Here is a 23173-nt window from a genome sequence, read left to right as displayed (position 1 = left end):
TTAGTGAACACACACCACACAGTACACAGTGAGGTGAAGCACACACTAACTACCAACTTGAAGTCCACAGTGATCTCCTTGGTCTTCTGTGTTGTCAACACACCATTTAGTCAGGTGCTGCTTCACTGTCTGCTGTGTGCCTTCATGCATGGGGGTCAGAGTTCAAATGCTATTGCTGTTTGTAACTGTTTAGTCTCGGAGGACACTCAGAAAGAAGGCACACACTAGTGCAAAGGCAAAACTAAAGGACCAAATAGTTTTTGATGATCATCCAATTAATTAAACTTACTTATACACATTCAAGTCTGTAGGATAAATGTAGCCTATTGTATGAATTCTAAGAAATATCACATTATTTTGTTGAGCGTATTTGTTTAGCTTTGATTCTTCACGTTTCAGTGCCCATAAAGAAAATCTCCAGCCCAGTTTTCCGATCTCGACCCAACCCACTGAACACACCTTTGTTTCTTCGTCGGTGACGGTGGGCGGAGGAGGAAGTCCATTAGCGGATGGGAGATGTGTACTCGAGTTGGTTAATGTAAAACAAATGATAACAATTGCTGAAGTTCAACAAGCTTTACATTAATGCACCCTGGACATAATTCAAAACAACCAGAAAAAGAAAACTTCCGTTCGCGAGGGTCTTTGTCTGTGATTCTAGGGTAAGTGTGAAACAGCTTATTCGACAGAATAAACAGGCTAACGTTAACAGCTAGAGCTAGCCAAGCTAACTAGCTAGCTTATACGCCGGGCGATAGTACCGCTACCAAGGTCTTACTGAAAGTTGAGATATGTGGCGCTAGCAAACGCTACTGGATTGCCGTTGTGTGAGATCCAAGTACATACCGAATACGGGAGTTGTAACAATAGAAATCCACACCATACTGTTACTGAATGCATTGGATACAATGTCAACCACAGCTAGCTAGCCAGCATTTTATTGTTTCTGGCTAGGTTAGCTTGGTGGTTGATTGCTATAATAGCTACCTAGCGACGTATTCAAAGCCGAATGAGCCAATATTATTTTTTTGATACTTGTAATGGTCTGTAGAGTCACAGTACGTATTTAATTTAGTTGACCTCATAGCAGCTAGTTAATTTGCTGAACGTCAGCGAACTGACCGCCTTGTATAGCTAACTATAGCTACGTTTAAGGTATGTTAGCGACACATGAGCTAAGATGAACAACTAGAAATGTTAGCGGTACATTTGGATTAGAGCGTGAAATCCTGTGACCAAATAGATATCAGAATTCAACTTTGGCCATCGTCTTGTGCTATTATAGGAAGTCGTCCAGGTAAATATTAAGGTTAACACGGTCTGGCTACTGTCGCTACTGTCATTCATTTAAATGTACTTAAATACAAATCATAATATTTCCTTTTGCCACTCTGCTTTTTCTCCAGGTACGGAGTTTGTCTATGTGGGCCAGAATCTATGCAGTGCACCAATGGCTGACAATGTGAATGTTTGTGAGAGCAATGACGTGAGTAGCTGTCATCTCTTTTCCCGTACATTTATCATGCCTGGCAGGGAAACACTTGTTTATGCTTTGTGATTATGGCCAAGGATGAGTGTATAGCCCTTCATTAATTGGAGTCAAAGTCCTTCTATCCAAGCAGGCTTTGTCCCTTGTACATTGACAAAGGGAAGGGTTTCTCTTTAAATGCTTTTGAGAGGCTAGACTAATATTTTGAGTCACAGACATGTACCTTAACTTTAGGCTGGTGTATCATTTTTCTCTTCTCTCACCACGCTTACCTTGACTTTTGAGAATCGTTAGATAATTTGGCCACACCTATTGGTTTCTCGCCAGTTGAGCCATAATCAGGTGTGTTAGATAATGTAGGTAGTGACTACACAGTGGAAGGATCTGGCAGTACCATGCCCGGACTTGCTTGCCAGCTGAGGCTTTTGAGATGTTATTGTGCCATTGCGTAGTGAGCTACAGATCATTATTCTCTGTTGAATGATCATTCCAATGCATGCAGTGTGGTGTTGAGAATGGAGAGAATGGTTTCGGAGATGCTAACTAAGGAATAGGTGCAACTACGCCCTTAGCGACACCCACTGTGGTTTGTTCCAGATAGCAGGAGATAAGAGACTGAGAGAGAGAGCACAAATTGACTCTGAACATCCCATACAACCCTACAAATAAAAGTCTTTGTTTATTGTTTCTCCCCTTCTCTCTTTCTTTGCCCTCACATTCCCGTTCTGTCTCCTCTTTGTCTTTTTTCCCCTCGTTCCGCCTGGTTCTGTGCATCTCTCCATCTGTTGCTTCCTTCACTACTGGGGCCGGTGGTGCTGTGAAGGAGCTGGGCTGGCATGCAGTAGCTTGAAAGTTGTCGGTTCAGTTCCCGGCTTCCACCGTTGTGCCCTTGAGCAAGGCACTTAACCCCAAAGTTGCTTTGGGGACAATGTAGTTGACATTTGTAAGTCACTTTGGACAAGAAGTGTCTGGTAATGTAGTGTAATGTAATGTAATGTACTTTATAGAGAAAATTCACCAGGGGAAGGTCTACATGACTGAAACGTTGTGAATAAATGTTTGGCATGCGTAATGGACAGTGTGCGAGATTTTCTCTATAAAGTATTACTGGTTACCTTTACCTTATCCAATGCACCTGTCCTGACAAAAGAGGTGTGCAAAAGCGCTTTTCAACTAAATGTAATGTATTGCGATAACTGATCCATCCATGTCTCCGTACAATACAGCAGGTAGAACGACCACATGGGGAGCTACGGCAACGCCGAGACCCAGGGACCACCCGGTCCACGGGGGACAACGGCATCAGAGGGGAGACGGAGCTGAACGGGCGGCCGCCCGCGGCTCCCCGGCCTCCGCCGCCGCAGGTAGTCACCGACAGCGAGGATGACGAGGACGAGGAGCTGACGCTCAAGTATGGAGCCAAGCACGTCATCATGCTCTTCGTGCCCGTCACGCTCTGCATGGTGGTCGTCGTGGCCACCATCAAGTCTGTCAGTTTCTACACGCAAAACGATGGACAGCAGCTGTGAGTGGAACCCGTTTATATGTGTGTGTGTGTGTGTGTTTATGAGACAGAGAGAGAGAGAGACAGACAGACAGACAGACAGACAGAGAGAGAGAGAGACACACACACAGAGAGAGAGACACAGAGAGAGAGAGAGAGAGAGAGAGAGAATGTGTGAAGGAGAGACACAATAATGTGCATTACATTTTTTTGAGCCCCTTAGAATGATGCTGCCTCAGGATTAGGCATAATGTTGTGGTCATGGTGTTAATTTCTGAAAGGGCCGGCGTACACCCTCTGTATACACACTTCCACTCTGTTTGTGTGTTCCTGTAAGGGTCCACTACATTAAGTGCCATCTGAAATCAATTCACAGGGAAATAGGCAGAGATGGGCTCTATAATGACCTAAAGGGCGGATCTGCATGGATGCTTAACTCAAACTTAATTTGTCTGTGTCTGTGCACTGCGTACAGCACCTGAGCTCAACTTGTGAGTTGATTTTACGGCCGCTTGGCAGGGTCTGGTAATTGAAGTGTAATTTACATCATAACAATGAAACTGATATGAGCAGCATAAGCAGTAAAATGCGGAAGATGGAAATAAAGTAGACATGCGTAATATAAACTAAACGTGCATGGAACTAGCTTACACTTAGCTAACTTGCATTTTAAAAGTTAACTGCAGCTCCACACACACAATAAGCACACTATTATTTTCCAGGGTATACACAATGTATGTTTTATGGCTTTTTAAATATTTATTTTGTTGTTATTTCAATGAAAACGACTCAATTCGATGTCAATTTCCCTTTTGCCTCGGAGGCATCCCTAAGTTGTATCAAAACTGTATCAAACCTTACCTCTTCATGAGAATGCCCTCCACAGCTGCGAATGCCATTATAAGACGGAGTTCACTACCGGAGTGGGAGTAGTAGACTCCAGTTTGGAAAAGGCACAGTTTTGGCTCAGCCTTTGGTCCGTATTAGTCCTGTATGTATCCAATTTAACCACTAGATGGTGGTGTTGAGTAGCAAGGAAAGCAAACTAGTAAGTTCTTGTCAGGAGTTAGTGATGGAAGAGATTTGGTTGCACCCAAATTACGGGCTTTAGTTTAAGTTGCCATACCCTGGATTTGTTTTAAATGGCTCTGTATACATCCTTTGAAACATGCCATTCATTTTCTAAATGTTGTGTCTGATGTGGCCACACATCTTGAAACACCCAGATTCTTTTTTGTTTATTGACTTTGGTGGGCTTGTTAGTTGGGTGATTGAGTAGTGGCTTGTGGGCAGCCATGTTTTGAGTCTGTCATCATTTGTACTGGTCTGCCCGCAGGCTATACACTCCGTTCCGAGAGGACACCGACACCGTGGGGCAGCGGGCCATCAACTCCATCCTCAACGCCTCCATCATGATCACGGTCATCGTTGTCATGACGCTGGTGCTGGTGCTGCTCTACAAGTACCGCTGCTACAAGGTTAGTCAAAGTCAAAGGGACATTTATCTGTACTGCACAGTGTCATACACAATGCTCATTCAAAGTGCTTTAAAATGAATAAAATAAAATGAAATAAAATAGAATATAATAAAATGAAATAACATAACATCAATTAAAATCAAAGAAAATAGACGTGTGTGTGTGTGTGTGTGTATATATATATCAATCAGTACATAAAAATATACATTGTAAAAACATGTAAATAAAAAGAATAAAGATGAAAACAAGAACAGTAAAAAGAAAGGTAGGGCCAAGCAAGCCGCAGTCAGACCTTACGGGGGAGGCTGTTGCTGCAAAGGGCTCATTAAATGTGGCTTAGTGGTTTCCCATTGGCTGCACCACCCTCTCCAGCTGATTATTGTAGCCATCATGAAGGGTGTTCACAGTAAAAGTATTTTTAACGTTGGGTACATGCATATATACTGCACTCGTATAGTTCCCGAAGGTATATACTTACGCTTTCAAAGAAACATATATGTTCTTTAGCTTAGGTCAGTGGTTCTCAAAGTGTGGGGCGGGCAGGCCCCACTAGTGGGGAATAGAGACATGACAGGTGGGGGCGTGAGGAACAGTTTTTTTTTTTGTCATTATCTTTAATAATACCTTTCTTTTTTGACAAGGAAGATCATAGATTCAGAATATAACCAAAATAACCACACAAAAACAAAAATCGTGAATAGACCAACTTATGACTTGAAATAACCTGGTGACCAAGATGGGAAGTATAACGTGGAACCAAAATGCACAAAAATATTTTGACATTCTCATTTTGCCGGGTTGATGGGATCAGGTGGAGAAAGCTTTAGAACCACTGGTTTAGGTGGTTTGGCTTTAGCTGGTTAATGGAAGCGCCTTGCGATATGAAAGGTTGTAGACACTGTCTACATTGCACAGGTTAGGTTGAAGTGTTTTGTAAATAAAGTACAAATGAGTGAATGAATGAGTGAAACAATTGAAGTGAATTTGTCTTGCACTCAAGGAAGCCACATTGAACATTAAGTGCGGACGACAATAAATAACAGCAAAAAAAACCACACCGAACATCCAACAACGTTTAAAATATTGAAGATCCAGAAACGTACAAAGATTTTACGCTTTTTAAAACGGTAGTCTAGAGCAACAGCTATGGTGGTGGCATGGCATCATCAGCCCAAGCGCAGTGTTCATGCTCCTGTGGCCTCGTCTCTTTCCAGGTGATCCACGGATGGCTGTTCATCTCCTCCCTGCTCCTGCTCTTCTTCTTCTCCTTCATCTACCTGGGGTAGGAGCTCTCTCCGCACCTCACCTGCCGGGCTCTGTTTACATGTGTGTGGAAAGCGCCATTCACACCAAGAACAAGAACAAGAACAATAACGATCACGATAACGATCACGATCACGATCACAATAATGATAATTATAACGATAAAAGCGTTCACACTGTTACGATAAGAAAAGTCTCTTCTTGGGTTAATGAATGTGATTGCTAAAATGTGGTGGGTTTTGATTGACTGTTGGCTTTTTATCGTTCTTAAAATCGGTCAAAAAGTGATCCCCGACGATATCGTTCTTCATGTCGTTATCGTTATAGTGTATGTGTGAATGTGGTCATTCATATTAAGGAGAGCGGTATTTGTACATAGTTATCGCTATAGTTATCATTTTTGGTGTGAACGGCCCTTAATGGGCTCCAGCCTGGTACACGTATCATATGGTCCTTCTGGTCCTCTACCCAGGGAGGTGCTCAAGACGTACAACGTGGCCATGGACTACATCACACTGGCCCTGCTCGTCTGGAACTTCGGCGTGGTGGGCATGATCTGCATCCACTGGAAGGGTCCCCTCCTCCTGCAGCAGGCCTATCTCATCATGATCAGCGCGCTTATGGCGCTGGTCTTCATCAAGTATCTGCCCGAGTGGACAGCCTGGCTCATCCTAGCGGTCATCTCTGTCTACGGTGGGTCTGCCCCACACCTTACCACACCACACCACACCACACCATTCACGCACCATTTGAGTCCTCTCAAAGGCTTATCTTTGAGGTTGATTTTGGCAGCCTGATCTACTTCGTAGATGATGTATAGTGGTTCAGCTGTAGTGGAGCAGCGGAACTGTTACCACCTGACAGTTGGTCGGCACGGGTTCGATTCCTGAACTCGCTGTTGCGAGTCTCTGTCGCTTTGGATAAAAGTGTCTGCCAAATACCAGCCAACTTCATTCAGAGTGTTGACCAACTCGTTGGCATCACATTTAATGGCATTGAGTGCCCTCCAGTGCCCTCCAGAGCCATACACCCCTCCAGAGGCCCTGCCCTGTCGCTCTGCCGTGATGAGCGGTCTAAGACTAGCTGTCTGCACTTTTAGGGGAAACTTTCTCAGAAGTAAACAAAATTCCAGAAATGATATTTTAGCCCTCTATTGCACAACTTGGTTTATGGTGGTCAAGTGTGTCCTTGTTTTGTTAACTGACATGATACGCCTCGTTCAGACTCCAACCACAGATCTCTGTGTCCACTGAGACCGCACAATCTTGATATGCCATATTAGGTGTGTTTGTGTAAGATGTGAGGAAATGCTTCACTAACAAGTGTGACCTCCTCAGAGTTAACACGGCAGCATTGCCGCTGTAAGTCTTTCTAGTGAAAGGCGAAGGAACTGACAATTTCACTGCATTCTTTACATTAATAATCATATGCATGTGATAAATAAACATCCTTGTATCTTGTATCCTTGTAGCGTGGCACATACATTATGGTAGATACGTTATGCTTGAATTTCCCCTTGGGGATCAATAAAGTATCTATCCATCTATCTATCTATACTGCTTCTGGCTGCTGTGAGCTCACCCACAAACATTTCGGACAAATACTGCAGAATCATATCCAGTTCTGGCATAGTCATTAGATCAAAGAGGGTGTTATCAAGTAAGTGTGAGGATCAGAAGGCATGTTTCTATCAGCTGGCCAGGCCAGAACCGGACATGTTTTGTAACGGAAGGATCTGGGCACACAAACAGGAAGGACAGACGCGAGAGACACTCAAGTGGCCAGAGGAACTTGAAAGTGAGGAAAGATGTCTTGGATCTCCACCAGATTTCCTGGAAGAACACACAATGTGGGTCTCTTCAGATTCGGCCAGAAAGTCAGGGGGACGCCACTGTGTGTGTTTGGTCACAGAGGAATGCGCTGGTGATATATTTAGATGCCATCATTCTCTGGGAGGGAAGCACGCCTGTAGGATGTTGAAAGAAAACACTCGTCGTGAGCAAGACAAAGCTTTGGTGTAGCTTTCATTCTCCACAAATCTGTTGCTGGGCTTCTTTTGCAAGACTTGTGGGTGCTAGGTATTAGCCCAAATCTTTGGTTTGAGTCGTACGGGACTCCTTGAGATCATTGAGTGCTCAAAGATTATGGCTAACAACCATTCTCAAGCATGTCATTAACTTATCAGATTAAGATGCATTAACGCTGCTTTTCTATCCAGTTGAGTAAGACACAGAGATTTGTTGATGTTGTTGTTGTTGATCTGATTGAAGTGCTTTCTGTTCCCCTCACACAGATCTCCTGGCAGTGCTGTGTCCTAAAGGGCCGCTGCGCATTCTGGTGGAGACGGCACAGGAGAGGAACGAGGCCATCTTCCCCGCTCTCATTTACTCGTGTAAGTCCTCGCCGCTTATTCTCTCTCTCTCTCTCTCTCTCCCTCCCTCTCTCCCTCTCTTCCTTCCTCTCTTCCTCCCTCTCCCTCAAGGGCAGGTCCTGCAGGGGAGGTTTATCTTTGTGCGACTAGAATAGAATCTGCTCAGCTCAACTGCTCCCTGGCATTCGCACAGGATGGGTCACTTTAAACCGGAAAAATAATAAAAATGTGTTTTGAATTGTGTGTGTGTGTGTGGTTGTAGTAAAATGTTTTTGGAGTATAAATGTGTGTTCTAACTTGCATTGTTTTGTGGTCTTCTGCCAGCGACCATGGTATGGCTGGTGGGCATGGCCGACAACGTGGAGACCAAGAATAGTTCCAGAACGCCCGCTCAGCCCGAGAGTCAGGGTGAGTGTGCTGACCAGCCAGCTGGAACGAAAAAACAAACCGAACAAATGCCAAGAGCATGGAAACAATGCACACACACAAACATGGCACCCACACAGTGCACACAAACATGGCACCCACCCTCAGATTAGATGCTGCCTGCGAACTGTAGCACCTTCCTGTGCCAGCGCAAGCAGACTGGCAGAGTCCTGGCAGCCGACGTGCAACATCAGCACGGGCGCCTCGCCAGAGCATGTGAGCATGACGGAGCATGTCCAAACGGCACGCTGGGTTTCGCTCACGGCGCACGTGTGGCCGTCTTGCACTTAGCTCCCTTAGCGTCCTCAACTCTCTCTGGCTAAAGAAAGCGAGAAACGCATTCCAAATCTGGATGTTTTATCATGTCTGACATTGGTTTGAATTAGTAAGAATAACATATCTATTTGATATTGATGTTATCTATCACAGTGTTTTCATAAATATATCTGCATCAGTTATGAAGCGTAAAGTGCTGCGGCTCTGCTGCATTCAGCAGTAGCCTTAGTTCAGTATTTCACATCAACATATTCAACTGCAACTTAGCTTTTATTGTCAAACCATCAATTTTGTAACAATCTGGCTGTTGTTTATAAACAAGTTCTTTATTATAATGCAATTGATTAGTTATTTAGTTAGTCAGTTTGCCAGTCTGCCAGTTAGTTAGTTTATCGTCCCTGTGGGGAATTTATTTTCAAAGATCTGTTCAATAGCTTCATCACATCACGTTTTACGATTACAGCTGCTTCCATACGCCATACTCAACCAAACACTAACACGTTATATCATATTGCTCTCCTGCTGCTGTTGATTTGTGTGGACTTGACTGACTCGCGTGTCCCTGCCTCTCCAGCCGTGCCCATGACGCCCAGCAGCCCGGGAGAGGACGACGGCGGCTTCACCACCACCTGGGTGGGCACGCAGGAGCAGCAGCTGGGCCCGCTGCAGTCCACCGACGACACGCGGCGCGAGATCCAGGAGATGCCTTCGGCGCGGCCGCTCATGGATGACGACGAGGAGAGTGAGTGCCGTTCAGGACGCATATATATACCGAGAAATGAAAAGGGCTAAAGCGCAGATTGCTGGTTAGACCCAGCCGGGGAGCCTCTTATACTCTTTGGGCTGCCTCCACAAGACCCACAAGGCTGACGAGACAAAATGTAATCAGCGGAGTCATACAGAGTCAGCCAAGATATTTTGCAGCTTTGCCACCGTGCCCCAGAGGTTTGCGAACATTTTGTACAGATTCAGAACACGTCATTTCAGCCAGAGACACTCAGGAACCAGCAGTAAAAGTGAGCATGAAATTGGATTTTTCAAACGATAGTTGCTGAACAGAGTCTTTGCTGTTGGTCCTGTCCTTGGTCCAGGCCTTGAGCCCGGGCCCTGGACAGAGGCAGGGGCAGAGTGTTCCCCCTGGACCAGCGGACAGCAAACTGCTGGTGGTGGAGGAGGAAGGAAGGGGAACATCACACATGTCATCACACATGTCATCATCATGTCCTCACAGATGTCATCACCTTAAAGCAGCAGAATTGGAACAGAAGCCTGGCATCAGCCAATAAAGTGCCGTCATTTCCCCACTATTAGCCGCCGCTTATATATACACATTGATTTCGCAAAATGTCTTCAGCTATGAGGTCGATACACGGGGGCAGTTAATATGGCATTAATATTGTTTTGTTTCTTCTAACTTGCATAAAACACTGTCCTTGTCCTGCGGCTTACACACAATGCGGCTAGTGCACAGGACATTACTGTAAGTGGGAGCAGCACCTCAGTGCTTCCTCACAGTCTCCAGTTCTATCTAATATCTCCATTACGCACCATAATCATTGTTACACGTGCAACACTGGCATGCATGACTGCATACAGTAATTTCCCCGCATATAAGCCGCATTGTGTATAAGCCGCAGGACAGTGTTATATGCAAGTTAAAAGAAACAAAACCATATTAACACCATATTAACTGCCCTCCTGTATTAACCTCATAGCTGAAGAAATTCTGCAAAATCAATGTATAAGCCACGGCTAATAGTTGGGGAAATTACGATAACAATGCTGCCACATGTTAGTAAACACTATGAAATGATCAATTAGAAATCACAGATAAAGGTGTATTTTAAAACGTGCATTCAGTTAGCATCAAGTGGCTTCGTGTTGTCTTGCTGCCTTTTTGTACATGAGCGCCCCCCTCCCGTGTATGTGTGTGTGTGTGTGTGTGTGTGTGTGTGTCCAGCGTGTGAGCGCTGTGGATGCGGTGTCCACAGTGAGGCTCTCTCAGGGTGTAATCATGTCCTCAAGTCTCCCTATGTGTGCCACTGTCTTTCTCCTCCTCCTTAGTCAGCCCGGCCCGCTACCTTTCATCATCCTCTGCTTTTGAGGTATTTTTATGATGCCTTTGGCGCTGTGTGTGTCTGTGTCTGTGTGTGTGTGTGTGTGCGGCGGGAGGCTGTGCATTTGGGATCCATGCACGTGTCTGTATGATGGAAAGCCAGGAACAGGCCGTGGCAGCCAGGAAGAGCTGATTAGAGCATGATCGCCCAGGAAAATGACGGGCCTTTTATTCCTCTGTACTTACGGCCAGGGCCTCGCCTCCCCAGAACAGCCTCTGAGAAATGCTCTCGCCACACACACACACACACACATATATGCACACACACATATATGCACACACACCTCAAAAAGGAGTTTGCTCAGTAATTAAGGACAAACAGGCTCTCCAGCTGTGGGGTTAACGAAGGTTTTTTTTACTGTTTTGTGTGTGTGTGTGTCCGTGTCCGTGTCTTTGTACACTTGCGTGTGTTCACTCTTGTGTTGTGTGTGTATGTTCCCAGGGGGCGTGAAGCTGGGTCTTGGAGACTTCATCTTTTACAGCATGCTGGTGGGGAAGGCGTCAGCCGCAGCCAGTGGCGACTGGAACACCACCTTGGCCTGCTTCGTGGCCATCCTTATCGTAAGTCACTCACACACTTCATGGCCATCCTTATCGTAAGTCAGCTGCTCAACTCAAACCCGCACTACCCCACTGCGCCATTCACACATGCGCATTTGACTCTCGGTCCCACTCCAGATTTAGACCGATTCTTCTCCGAGTGTCTTGACTTTGTGACGGTGCTCTTCCCCTACATCACACACGGAGAGGGAGCGGATTTTCACAGAGACTCGTTCAGAGATCGTCAGAGCTACTCATACGCTCCTGTTTCTACCCGACATGCATTTTCTGTCTTTACGGTCTTAAATTCAGACTAATGTGTATTTTCTCTCCTCATTCATTCCTTTAACAGTTTCTCTTAGTTATCAGTGGTCTGTTTCTCCAAACCACTTCACTAATGAACATTATCCACCCCGTCAAGTTTTATTTGAATGCAACTGTGATACAGCTCCATTGATACTGAAACACACCGCAACATTTCCTTGGGCAACCAAAGAATCTTAAAGGGACACTTCACCGATTAGCATTAAGCTTTATATCTTTAGAAAACCAGTCATGTTTTTGAATGGTCGTGCATCATTCCCTCAGTTTGCCTTGAGATGGGAGAAATACGGATTTCAATGTTGGACTTCCTGCTTTCAATGATGTAAAAATCATCATTTTACATCATTGAAAGCAGGAAGTACTATTCATGGGTTTCATTGAAATCCGTATTTCTCCCATCTCAAGGCAAACTGAGGGAATGATGCACGACCATTCAAAAACATGACTGGTTTTCTAAAGATACAAAGCTTAATGCTAATCGGTGAAGTGTCCCTTTAACTGTTAAATTGTAATAACAACGTAAACCTTAATAAATGAATAGACCGGAGGTGGCGTGCAGTTAACTCATTTATAAGTGAACCAGACACGGGAAAAGACACGGTGCATAGAGCGCCCCAAAAGGGGCACATCAGTACAGTGGCCCAACAGGGCCAGAATTAATGATAAGAACGTACAGAACCTGCTGTACGGAGCTGGGCTCCAGCTGTGGCGCAAGTAGCAGGGGGACCTGCACCGGACGCCAGCGACCCGGTTTCGATTCCCGCCCTGTGGTCCTTTCCGGATCCAGCCCCTGCTCTCTCTCCCATTCGCTTCCTGTCTCTCTCCACTGTCCTATCATTAAAGGCACAAAAAAACCCAAAAGAAATATACTTAAAAAGTATATATATAAAAAAAGAAAATAGAAAAAAGCCCCAGCGCGCTGACTCTGGTTTATCTCCCCTCTCTCCTCTCCTCTCCTCCCAGGGCCTGTGTCTGTAACAGAGAGGAATGGGTGTGTTTCTTGACGCGCTTTGTATCAGTCGGGTTGTAAGTGTTAACGGCATGTTGACCCTCTCTCTCTCCTCTCCTCCCAGGCTTGTGTCTGTAACAGAGAGGAATGGGTGTGTTACTTGACACACTTTGTGTCAGTGGGGTTGTAAGTGTTAACGGCATGTTGACCCTCTCTCTCTCCTCTCTCTCTCCTCTCCTCTCCTCCCAGGGCCTGTGTCTGACGCTGCTCCTGCTGGCCATCTTTAAGAAGGCGCTGCCCGCCCTGCCCATCTCCATCACCTTCGGCCTGGTCTTCTACTTCGCCACAGACAACCTGGTGCGGCCCTTCATGGACCAGCTGGCCACGCACCAGTTCTATATATGACCGGACCTGAGACTCGGTCTCACCACCACCACCACCACGCTCATGTACCCACCCAATGTAAACACACATCCACACACACACACACACACTAAACACATCCACACACCACTCCAGGCCTTTTTCTGGCCTCACCAGGGGACTGTTGGGTAAAGAAGACTGCCCTTCCTCCCTGCTGGATGCGTGACTAAACTGGACCTTTTTTCACCTTGTAACATTTTTTTTTCTTTTTTTTTTTTAAATTAATGTTTTTTTTTTAGACTTGGTTCTTGTTGTGATTTGCTTCATCACTATGAGATCCTCGTATAGCACCACCAGAGAGGCACCTCTCTGGCCCGCCAGCGGCCTTTTCAGGGGCAGCAGGAATGATGCTCTAAGGCGTTTCCTCTTAAACAACAACAACAACAACAACAACGACAACAACAGCAATGACTTTTTTTTTTTACCTCTTAGACGAAAAGCTTACCACTTAAAAAGAGCATTACTGATTTGTGGTCCTTTAACATTTTCTTCTGTTATTGTAATAACTGGATAATTATTATGCACCTTTGTTGAATATTCATGTTTTTTTTTTGTTTTGTTTTGAATTCCAGTTTTTGCTTTTAATTACCCTTTGGAATCGGTGCTTGCTTCAATGCCCAGCACTGGTAAAAGATGCTATAGGCTCTGCTGGTTGTTTGCCTGCTCATACGTAGAGTTCTGCACCAAAGCCCTCTGGGAATGGCTATGGTTTTCTTGAATGGGACTGATGTTTGCTTGAATATGAATGGATATAGAAAGACAACCACAGACATCAAATGTGGTGTTTTGGTACTTTTCTAAGCCTTCTCACACTTCCGAACCCTCAACGTCACATGCTGATCACAGATGCATTGTGGTCCGGAGCGTAGCAGGCACAGCTGCTTTTAGCCAGCGTTGTGCTTTTGAGAAACCCTGTGGAGGAGACCGTATGGAATGTACCGTACACAGAGTCCTTCCAAGTGACCAAAATTAACTGCCCATAACCGAAAGAACATGAACCTGCACCAAAGTGTTTTTTTTTTTGTTTTGTTTTTTTTTTTGGTTAGGATTATGTAATGCTTGATGCTGTGATTTTTTTTTTTTTTTTTTCTGTTTTGTTTTTTTTGATTGTTTGTTATTGTCTCTTATTTTTGTTTGAATGTCATTTTATTTTTATTTTTTGTTTTTTTTGCTGGTACAGTTCTATTCTTGGTGACAGGCTGATTCTTCTCCTTGTAGACATGGGCATCAAGATGAATTCATGTAATTATTTTAGGGATTTTTTGTAAAAAAAAAAAAATAATAAAAATTGAACAAAAAAAAAAAAAACACGAAGAAGAAGAAAAAGCAAACACTGTTTTTTTTGTTTTTTTGTTTTTTTTTAATTATCATTGGTTTGTATAATTTTCAGGAGGTTCTGGAATAAATGAGAAATGTGACTGAGCAGTGTTGCTTCACTGTTCTGTCTGAATCGACTCCTTGTCTCCCCGTCCTCTCTGTTCCCCAGACTGACCTGCACGGTCTGGCGTGAGTCCGCACTGATTGCTTCCTGTCAGGCTGCGCATGTGTGGCCTTGGGGACGGTCTCATTGTGGCGGTCAGAGCTGCCCACTACACTGACCCTACTGTCGAGTCTACCGCATGGCCGTGTCCGTACGTTAGAGCGCGTGTATAAGCCACTGATCAGGTGACATAAGCACTATGGTTTCCTCTTAAGACCTCATGTCCACCTATGGCTTGGTATAATGGATGCACTTTTTCCTTTCTATCCACGATATTCCGCAGCCCAACAATGGGGGTCGCCATGACACCGAGACGGTTTTCTATTTCCGGCGAAGCTGCATTGTATCTGTTTTAACGTGACGGTTTACGATGCTTAACATATCATAACGCATATAAAAGTCAACTTTTCTATTTTATATCGGTTATATGTGATGCCGTGTATACATGCTGAGGGCAGAATTGTCAACATTTAGAAAGAAATCTAAGTTGAGGCATAACCTAGTTTGCTATGGAGAACGCACATGTTAACAGAATGAACGGAAGTTGAAAACAGTATCGTAACCATCGCAACGATACATATTTCCGGGTTAAGGAAAGAGGTGAATAGAACAGATGATACATCAGGGTAACATGCCTGATGGTCAGTGACACTATGCTACTTGGATGGACACTTTGAATGCATTTTCTCTGAAGATTCCAACACATCGCATCAGAAAGGTTTGTGTAGCTCAATGAATGATGAGGCGAATGGATGAATGCATATATGATGAATGCAATTATTCACAGTTGCCGGGGGAGTGAGGTTCCCTCCGTCTGCATTCCCATGTCCAGGCTCCGTTCCGCGCGGCCTTGTTTTGATGCAACGGTCGCTCTTGGTGGTGGGAAAAACGTGGGAATTCCATGGAATATTGGTCCTCTGGCATTCCGTGTCCCTGCGCTCTGCCAAAAGGCTGGCTGAGAGGACCTGGCACGCTGCCCAGAACTCAGGAGGCATTAACTGTCGCCATGGGGACTGCCTGGCCTACCAGGCCCGGATGGTGACTCCATTGTGATGTGTCCACTATGCCCGAATTCATGCCACGGTTGTGCGCTCTGTGCTCACTGCTCGCTGTTCCTTTCCTCCCCATAATCATCTGCCTCACCTATATGAGCCTGGAACACCGAGAGTTAAGTTTTGTTTAAGCCTTCCCCGAATTGGAGGCTCACGCCTGTTGCTATCTGCAAGTCACATGCGTAATGACATTTAAAGGTATCTGTTGAAGGTTTAGGTTGGATTATTTTTTTGGCCTTTCGACCGGACAATTGTGCCGTTGGATAACAAGGTCAAGTTGATCTGCAGTACATACACTCAATGCTCTACTTAGTTAAAGCTATTCTTGCTCAACTTGACTCCATGCAATTTATGTCAGTTCCACTGAGTTGCAGGTATAATCCCTTTCTCTTGAGTATGGGGAAGCCTAATCCCTTACGCCCAGGACCTCTAGGTGAACCAAGGCAGCTCAGACGAGTGGAGCAGCGGTCCATACGCAGCAGTGCCCAGGATAGCTGCACTAAGGAGATTACTCAGAATAAACGCGCGCTCGTCGGAGGAAGCAGTGGGGGCCGTCGCATGTGAGGCACGCGGAGCAGAGCACCCTGGGATTAGACTCTTCGCTGATCGAACACCGAGGGAGACGCAGTCCACTCACTTTGCTCTCTGCCCGTTTGTCTGACTGCCCGCCGCCCGGAGTTACTCTCGTCCACCTCACCGCCACCATTTCGTCCCAAAAGGCGCGTCGTCACAGCAACAGCTCGGACATGTCCAAGGAGAAGCTGGAGGGCCTGGTCAAGCGCATGGAGGCCACGCTGGCGGAGATGGAGCAGCTGAAGCTTCACTGCAGCCGGCAGAGCGAGGAGCTGAGCCAGCTGGTGGTGGAGCTGCGCCGGGAGAACCAGGAGCTGGCGCACAAGTACGAGCAGCTGGCCACGGACATGAAGGAGGCCAAGGAGATCATAGAGCAGCTGCAGGAGACCAAGTTCGCCTTCGACTCCAAGGAGAGACAAGCCCAGAAGCTTAGCCGGCAGCTCTGAGGAGGGCCCAGGAGGAGGATGGGGAGAGTGGATGGTGTTGACGGGGAGGAGGAGGAGGAGGTCGGAGAAGAGAAGATCCTAATGAACATATCAGACTCTTGATGTCACCAAACAGGAGGGAGAGTGTTTTTTTTGTTTTTTTTCAAAGTGCAAAAAGTGTGGGGAAGGAGGTAAAAAAAAAATAATTTTTTGGTAGACTGGTTTAAGGCAAACAAGCAGGGTGGTATGCCGACATGGAAGGGTTGTGTTTGTGATGTGTGTATATATATCTTCTGTACATACTGTGTACGTACTGTATGTCTGTGTACATTTCTGACGCAGGAGGAGACCAGTGTAAAGAGGAATCACTCCCAAGTTAAAGTTTAAATGCACCCGTTCAGTTTTCTTTTTAAAGCTTTGGTAGACTGTAATGAGTGAGGTCCCAAAATTGGAGGTTTACTCTTTCACAGACGGATGTGGAAAATGTGGTTTATAGCTGGATAGGGGGCCCTGAGAGGTCCCTGTGGACATCATGAATGTATAGAACACTAGAGGAGGAACCGAGCGAAATAAGGGATCGCCCTTATCGTTCTAACAAGGATTTCTTATTCTTATTGGATTACTCACATCTGTATGTCAATATGACCTTTACTGTGAAGACTTTACTGATGAGCTTTCACGAAAGGAGTACCACAGTTTTGTTGACTTGAGAGTCATCCCTGGCTGATGATGAAAAGAGCCCAGTCCCACATGAAGACATTCTGACAGCTCGGATTTGGAAAACCTGACCTCTGGAAGAAATGCCCTCTGCATTCATTGTGAATCTTTAGATCTGTGTATTTTCTTACAGTAAGCAGGGCCGGTTCTAGTCTGTCTGGGTGGGCTGGTAGAAATTTGGCGTGGGGAACATAGCAGAGCGGTCAAATTGGATCAAAATGGACATAAACACAAACATTCAAAACAATTAGTACTACCTATCTTTAAAATCATGCCCCCAGAGTGTAGCACTCAATGACTTCGAGAAAATGGCTGGAGTTTTCCTTTCAGGCATCAGGCGGGTGGTTTACCAAACATACTGTACATACTGTACAGATATGCACCAGCTACCTATTACACTCCACACCAACTCATCATCCAAGCTGGGTTTGAGGCTGCAGATGCCCAACTGAAAAACCTGTCTATGGGCTGACCACCCTCCAAAAAAAAGAGTAAATTCTTGACTATGTTTGGGTGGGCACAACAAATTGCTTGGGTGGGCTTAGCCCCCCCTGGCCCTTGCCTAGAGCCGGCCCTGACATCAAGACTTCTACATTGTCTGTTACAACTTACCACACATGTATAAGAACACTGATAATGTCCTGTCAGATGAACTTCACCTTTACATTCTGTAAAATGAAAAAATCTCAGTGTGGCCCAACAAGAAGTAAACATATCCTTTCAAAGAATTCACGCAGTAAGAGGGGTTATTGGTTGCCAACTTGAGTTATAACAACATCCTGTTTTCCCTTTATTCTCACCCGTGATGTGCGTGTAGGAACCGCACTGCTGAGATATGAACGGTGAACACAAATGGAAATGGCTGCAGACCCCTGACAGCGAACTGAACAGCAATGCGATGATTTTACTGTAGCCGAGATGGTTACATGCAGCCAAACGAAATGCTGCATTCATCCGCTGTCATTATAATTGGCGGCCCATAATTGCAGTTTTGGTTTTTTATTCTGAAAGAGCTGCTTTTTGGTGGGGCCATTTTGTTCCCTTAAACTCCACCTCATGAGAAGGAAAAGGAAAAGAAGTCGGTTTGGGTAACAAAATATAGTGGTGTTTTCCTCGACATAGTAGCCAATCTGGCTCTTGAGGTTTCCCAGGGGGGGAAAGTATGTAGGTGTGTTTGTGTGCTTTTTTTTATGGGAGTGTCTTTTAGGCCTAATAATGACCAACCGCAAATGTTTCAAGTAGGCTATAGAAATATACTGTTTTAAAACTTTAAAAAAATTATATAGGCCTAGCCTATACTGGCAAAGGTGTGACGTTTGGTGTCGTGAATGTTAATCTTCCGGCAGATTTAAATGAATCCGTGATGTTTCCACTTATTAGTTGATCTAATGCGAACACTGCCTGCCCTGAATGGTTGATACTATAACCCCTGCGATCATTTGTAATTGAGGGTCCTATTTCCAGAAACCCCTTAGTTTGTAATAAGTATCATCTAAATCTTCCTTAAAACATATGGTGAACTCCCATATCTCATCAGCCTCTCATTACTAGCCTACATATATTGTTTTTAATTACTGACGTTACAACCGAGGGAAAAGGCGACAAATTGAAAATCTTGTGCGCACCCCGTAGACACTCACTCACAAACAGACACGTTCATTAGGGCCCGAGCACCGAGGTGCGGCCACTGAAAGTGGCTGCACCGTAGGTGCAAGGCCCTATTGTTTTTGCTCAGATTATTATTATTATTATTATTATTATTATACTTCTATTCCTCTTACTCTTAACTTTTTCGCCCTTTTTCACCAACTTGACATGCACTAAAACTCTTGTAATTTGGCATCTAGATGTGGAATTGTTAACTGTACTCAGAGACAAAGGTTTGGCCTAGGGTGTGGCTCAGGGACTGTATAGCGCCACCTAGCGCGCCGTCTACTGTGGTTGACGCATACATTCACGGAAATGAACCAAATTTGGTGGACATGTGTGTTGTATTATTCTGAACAAGTTTTACATTTAAACTATATAGTGAATCTTAGAAGAATTTGAATTATGTGAGATTGTCTGATTTTTGCACATCATGTATTTTGAAATACTTCTCCTAGACGGTTTATCGAAATTATGTCATTTAAGCACTAAAATGATCTTGAGGGGTTGCCTGAGAGGAATTGCGACCAGATTTTTGAATTTCAAAAGTATATTGAAATGGCGAAGGTTTGAATCTAGGTGTCTTATAAAAGAAACAAAAAGTTGGTGTTATAGGCAGAAAACAGTGACTAATTTGGATGAAATTTGATGGAGTATTAGTTAGTGTGTTTGTAGTGACAGTCATATACAAAGTTTTGAATTTGGTGTTGTTTGTGTTTTTTAAAAGCACATTAATGATTGTGGTGGACACAGTTTTAGCTAAAATATTTTGAAGCGAGTTGATGAATAATTATAATCATATCAACCTATGCTGCAATTTTGATTTCAACCATGTTAACAGAAAGTGAGATATTTAGGTTTATTAGGTTTTTATAGGTCTCTGTTCCTAGCCGCGCATGGTCTTGCTCCCTCACTGTGGCTCACCCACTCTAGTCTGTTTCCCTCCCCCCACAGTTCTTCCCACCCCTCCCCTCTCTCCCAGCTGGATGTCTCTCTAACCTCCCCCGCTTTCCACACAGAGACTCAGACACAGACACAGACACAGACACACAGACACACAGACACACACAAACACACACACACACAGACACACACACACACACAGACACACACACACACACACACACACACACACACACACACACACACACACACACACACACACACACACACACACACACACACACACACACACACACACACACACACACACACACACACACACACACACACACACACACACACACACACACACACACACACACACACACACACACACACCCTTACACACCCTTGAGGCAGCCGTGGCCTACTGGTTAGGGCTTGGGGCTTGTGACTGGAGGGTTGCCGGTTCAATCCCCGACCAGTCCACCACTAAAGTGGTTCTTATCCTCACAAAAATGCTTGGTTGGAATAGCATGTAATAACCAGAATACAGAAAAGTCAAACAATCATGACTTAGTTACGTTTTGTTTACATCAAGACACACACACACACACATTAAAAACAGCAACAGGTTTTATGAATTCAATGATCTGAAGCAAAGATATTGATGTAAGCCTTACAGATGCATGATTTACAGTACACCATATCAACACACTGGTTATCATCTCAAATTTGAACTACAAATATGGATACAGAGATAGAGCTCTGGCCTAGGGTGTGGCTTAGGGGCTCTATAGTGCCACGTAGCGCGTTGTGTACTGTGGTTGACTCATATATTCATGAAAATGAACCAAATTTAGTGGGCTTGTGTGTTATTGCTACCACTAGTCAGAGACAGAGCTCTGGCTTAGAGTGTGGCTTAGGGACTCTAGAGCGCCACCTAGCGCATTGTCTGTTGTGGTTGACACATACATTCACGAAAATGAACCAAAATTGGTGGGCTTGTGTGTTATTGCTATAGCTATTCAGAGACAGCGCTCTGGCCAAGGGTGTCTTAGGGACTGTATAACGCCACCTAGTGCATTGTCTGTTGTGGTTGACACACACATTCACGAAAATGAACCAAATTTGGTGGGCTTGTGCGTTATTGATATCGATAGTCAGAGATAGAGCTCTGGCCTGGGGTGTGGCTTAGGGACTCTATAGCGCCACCTAGCGTGTTGTCTGTTGTGGTTGACACATACATTCAGGAAAATTGACCAAATTTAATGGGCATGTGTGTTGCTCATGCACATGCCCACCAACACGCACATGTTGATTTGTTAGATTCCGAAATGTCACAGGTCTCCGCACCGCAGGTGCTCGGGCCCGCCATCGCCGCTTGCGGCTATATTTAACAGTTATTTTTACAGACTGAAATTATAGCCTCTCGAAAATGTGTCCACGTTTTAGTCATCGCCACAGTATAATTGCGTTGGGACGCAGTGATTTGTCGACTTACGCAGAGCAGGCTCAACACTACACGTTGTCTCCTACCCATCTCATTTTTCTGTGGAGGCGTGGGAGAGAAAATCGACTTGACATCGACCCTTGCTTGTCAGAAGTGAACGGCCATCTGACTGTTCAGACGATTTCACTGAAAGGGAGTCCTATCTGTTGTTTGCCGAGAGACGATCCACCTTACAAAAGCGTGACCAACTGCCTCAAGTGCGCACTACGGACCAGGTGTACAGGGAAAGAGAAAGAACAGCTCTGAACGCTGGTAAGTTTGTTTAGCGGCTAGTATTTATCAGCCTTTCCCCTCCTGAACTTGAGTTTTGATATAGTTTTATGAGTTTTGATTTGTCTATAGACCTACAACGTTTTAAATGGATACATTGAGATCTACTTTTAACCCCAAGTTTTAAACAGCAAAGCGGACCATAGCCTATACTTGTTCAGTGATGTTTGTGAATAGTTGTAACATAAACTATGGCTATTTTGTCGCAGGTTAGGCTAACGTAGCCTTCTTGTTAGACAGAAACAACAAATCAGACAGAAACAACAATGCAGACAAATGGAAGTTAATTATGATGTGACGGCGTCTCTCAGGTGTAATGCATATGGAAGGCATGTTCAATCTGATCAATGTAAGCGCACTGCGCCTGATTTACTGAACAGACCTCAGATTGAATCTTGTCCATGGGATCTTGTTTAATGGGCTTTTGTCTCTGTAGCTGTTAAACACCAAATAGCAACTTGACTTTTCATTTGAAATGTGCAGAATATCACCTGTATGCCAGTTTTAACCATGCCTCCATGATTGATATCGACAAATAAAGTGGCTATCAATTCGAATAGAATTAAACATGGTCAGTGTAAAGTCCTAGAAATCCCTTCAACACACACACACACACACACACACACACACACACACACACACACACACACACACACACACACACACACACACTAAAAAGCACTTTTTGGTTCATGCATGGAATATACTGCTGCTGCTCTTTGAAAGGGAGACCTATGTTTATGTAACACAAGTCATATTCTGCAATCTGCATGCATAAAGCTACAAAGCCATGTTCAAGTTAACTAAGCCTCTCCAAAGGTATATTTCTCATTCAGACATTCCAAGTCTCATCCTGTCTGTCTCACCTGTTGTTATTGCTTCCCTGCCGTTGCTACTTGGAATTTTGTTCTGATGTCAATCTATTTGGGTCAGTAGTGTTTGAGTCTAACTAGAATAACCAAGGGCAATGATAGTTTAGTGGAGTTATGTTGATCTAAGAAAGGTTGAAATGGGGATTGAGATTTAATGACCAAGGGGAACTTTGTGTGTGTACAGCAAGCTGGTCCAGTTTCTGTGAATAAAGCATGGGAATTAAACCCTAAAATGAATGCACGATTGAATTAAAACAAGCACATGATTTAAGAGAGTGAGCCCATGATTTAGTCACACGAGCATCTTGGTGAAATGAGTTTTAGTAAAACATTCTCTCTGTATATAAAGCATATCTCATAATGACACCTCCAGGGCCCCGTATTTTGATTTGAGAATATGAGAAACATCTGTCACAGATATATGCTTTGAGTCTGTCTGTAGACATGGTGTTGTTTTCTGAAGGCAAAATCAATACCTTGCAACACAGATCTATTGTTGAGCCCTGCTTCTCACCCGTTTGCCTCTGTTAACTCTAGCTGTGCGTGTGTGTGAGTGTGTGTGTGTGTGTGTGTGTGTGTGTGT

The 23173-nt window shown here is 44.6% G+C and overlaps 2 protein-coding genes across 4 annotated transcripts in view; both read left to right on the top strand.

The window, feature by feature from the left end:
* Window positions 1–466: 466 nt before the first annotated feature.
* psen1 (presenilin 1) lies at window positions 467–14613 on the top strand. The gene is made up of 11 exons (XM_062522789.1): window positions 467–662; window positions 1407–1486; window positions 2716–3014; window positions 4330–4471; window positions 5686–5753; window positions 6207–6427; window positions 8028–8126; window positions 8430–8513; window positions 9382–9549; window positions 11366–11484; window positions 12986–14613. The coding sequence occupies exons 2-11, from the start codon at window positions 1451–1453 to the stop codon at window positions 13139–13141; spliced, it is 1392 nt and encodes a 463-aa protein (XP_062378773.1). The 5' UTR covers window positions 467–662; window positions 1407–1450; the 3' UTR covers window positions 13142–14613.
* A 6855-nt stretch (window positions 14614–21468) lies between these two features.
* Window positions 21469–23173, top strand: part of paplna (papilin a, proteoglycan-like sulfated glycoprotein) — a 29668-nt gene continuing 27963 nt past the window's right edge. For all 3 annotated transcript variants that reach the window (XM_062523283.1, XM_062523282.1, XM_062523281.1), the window contains exon 1: window positions 21469–21700. The gene's annotated coding sequence lies outside the window, so the exon portion shown is untranslated. The remainder of the gene's footprint in view (window positions 21701–23173) is intronic.

The sequence above is a fragment of the Sardina pilchardus genome, chromosome 20, assembly GCF_963854185.1.
Source record: "Sardina pilchardus chromosome 20, fSarPil1.1, whole genome shotgun sequence".
Lineage (NCBI taxonomy): Eukaryota > Metazoa > Chordata > Actinopteri > Clupeiformes > Clupeidae > Sardina > Sardina pilchardus.
Note: the sequence above shows the minus strand (reverse complement) of the source record. Positions and strands in the feature narration are given on the sequence as shown.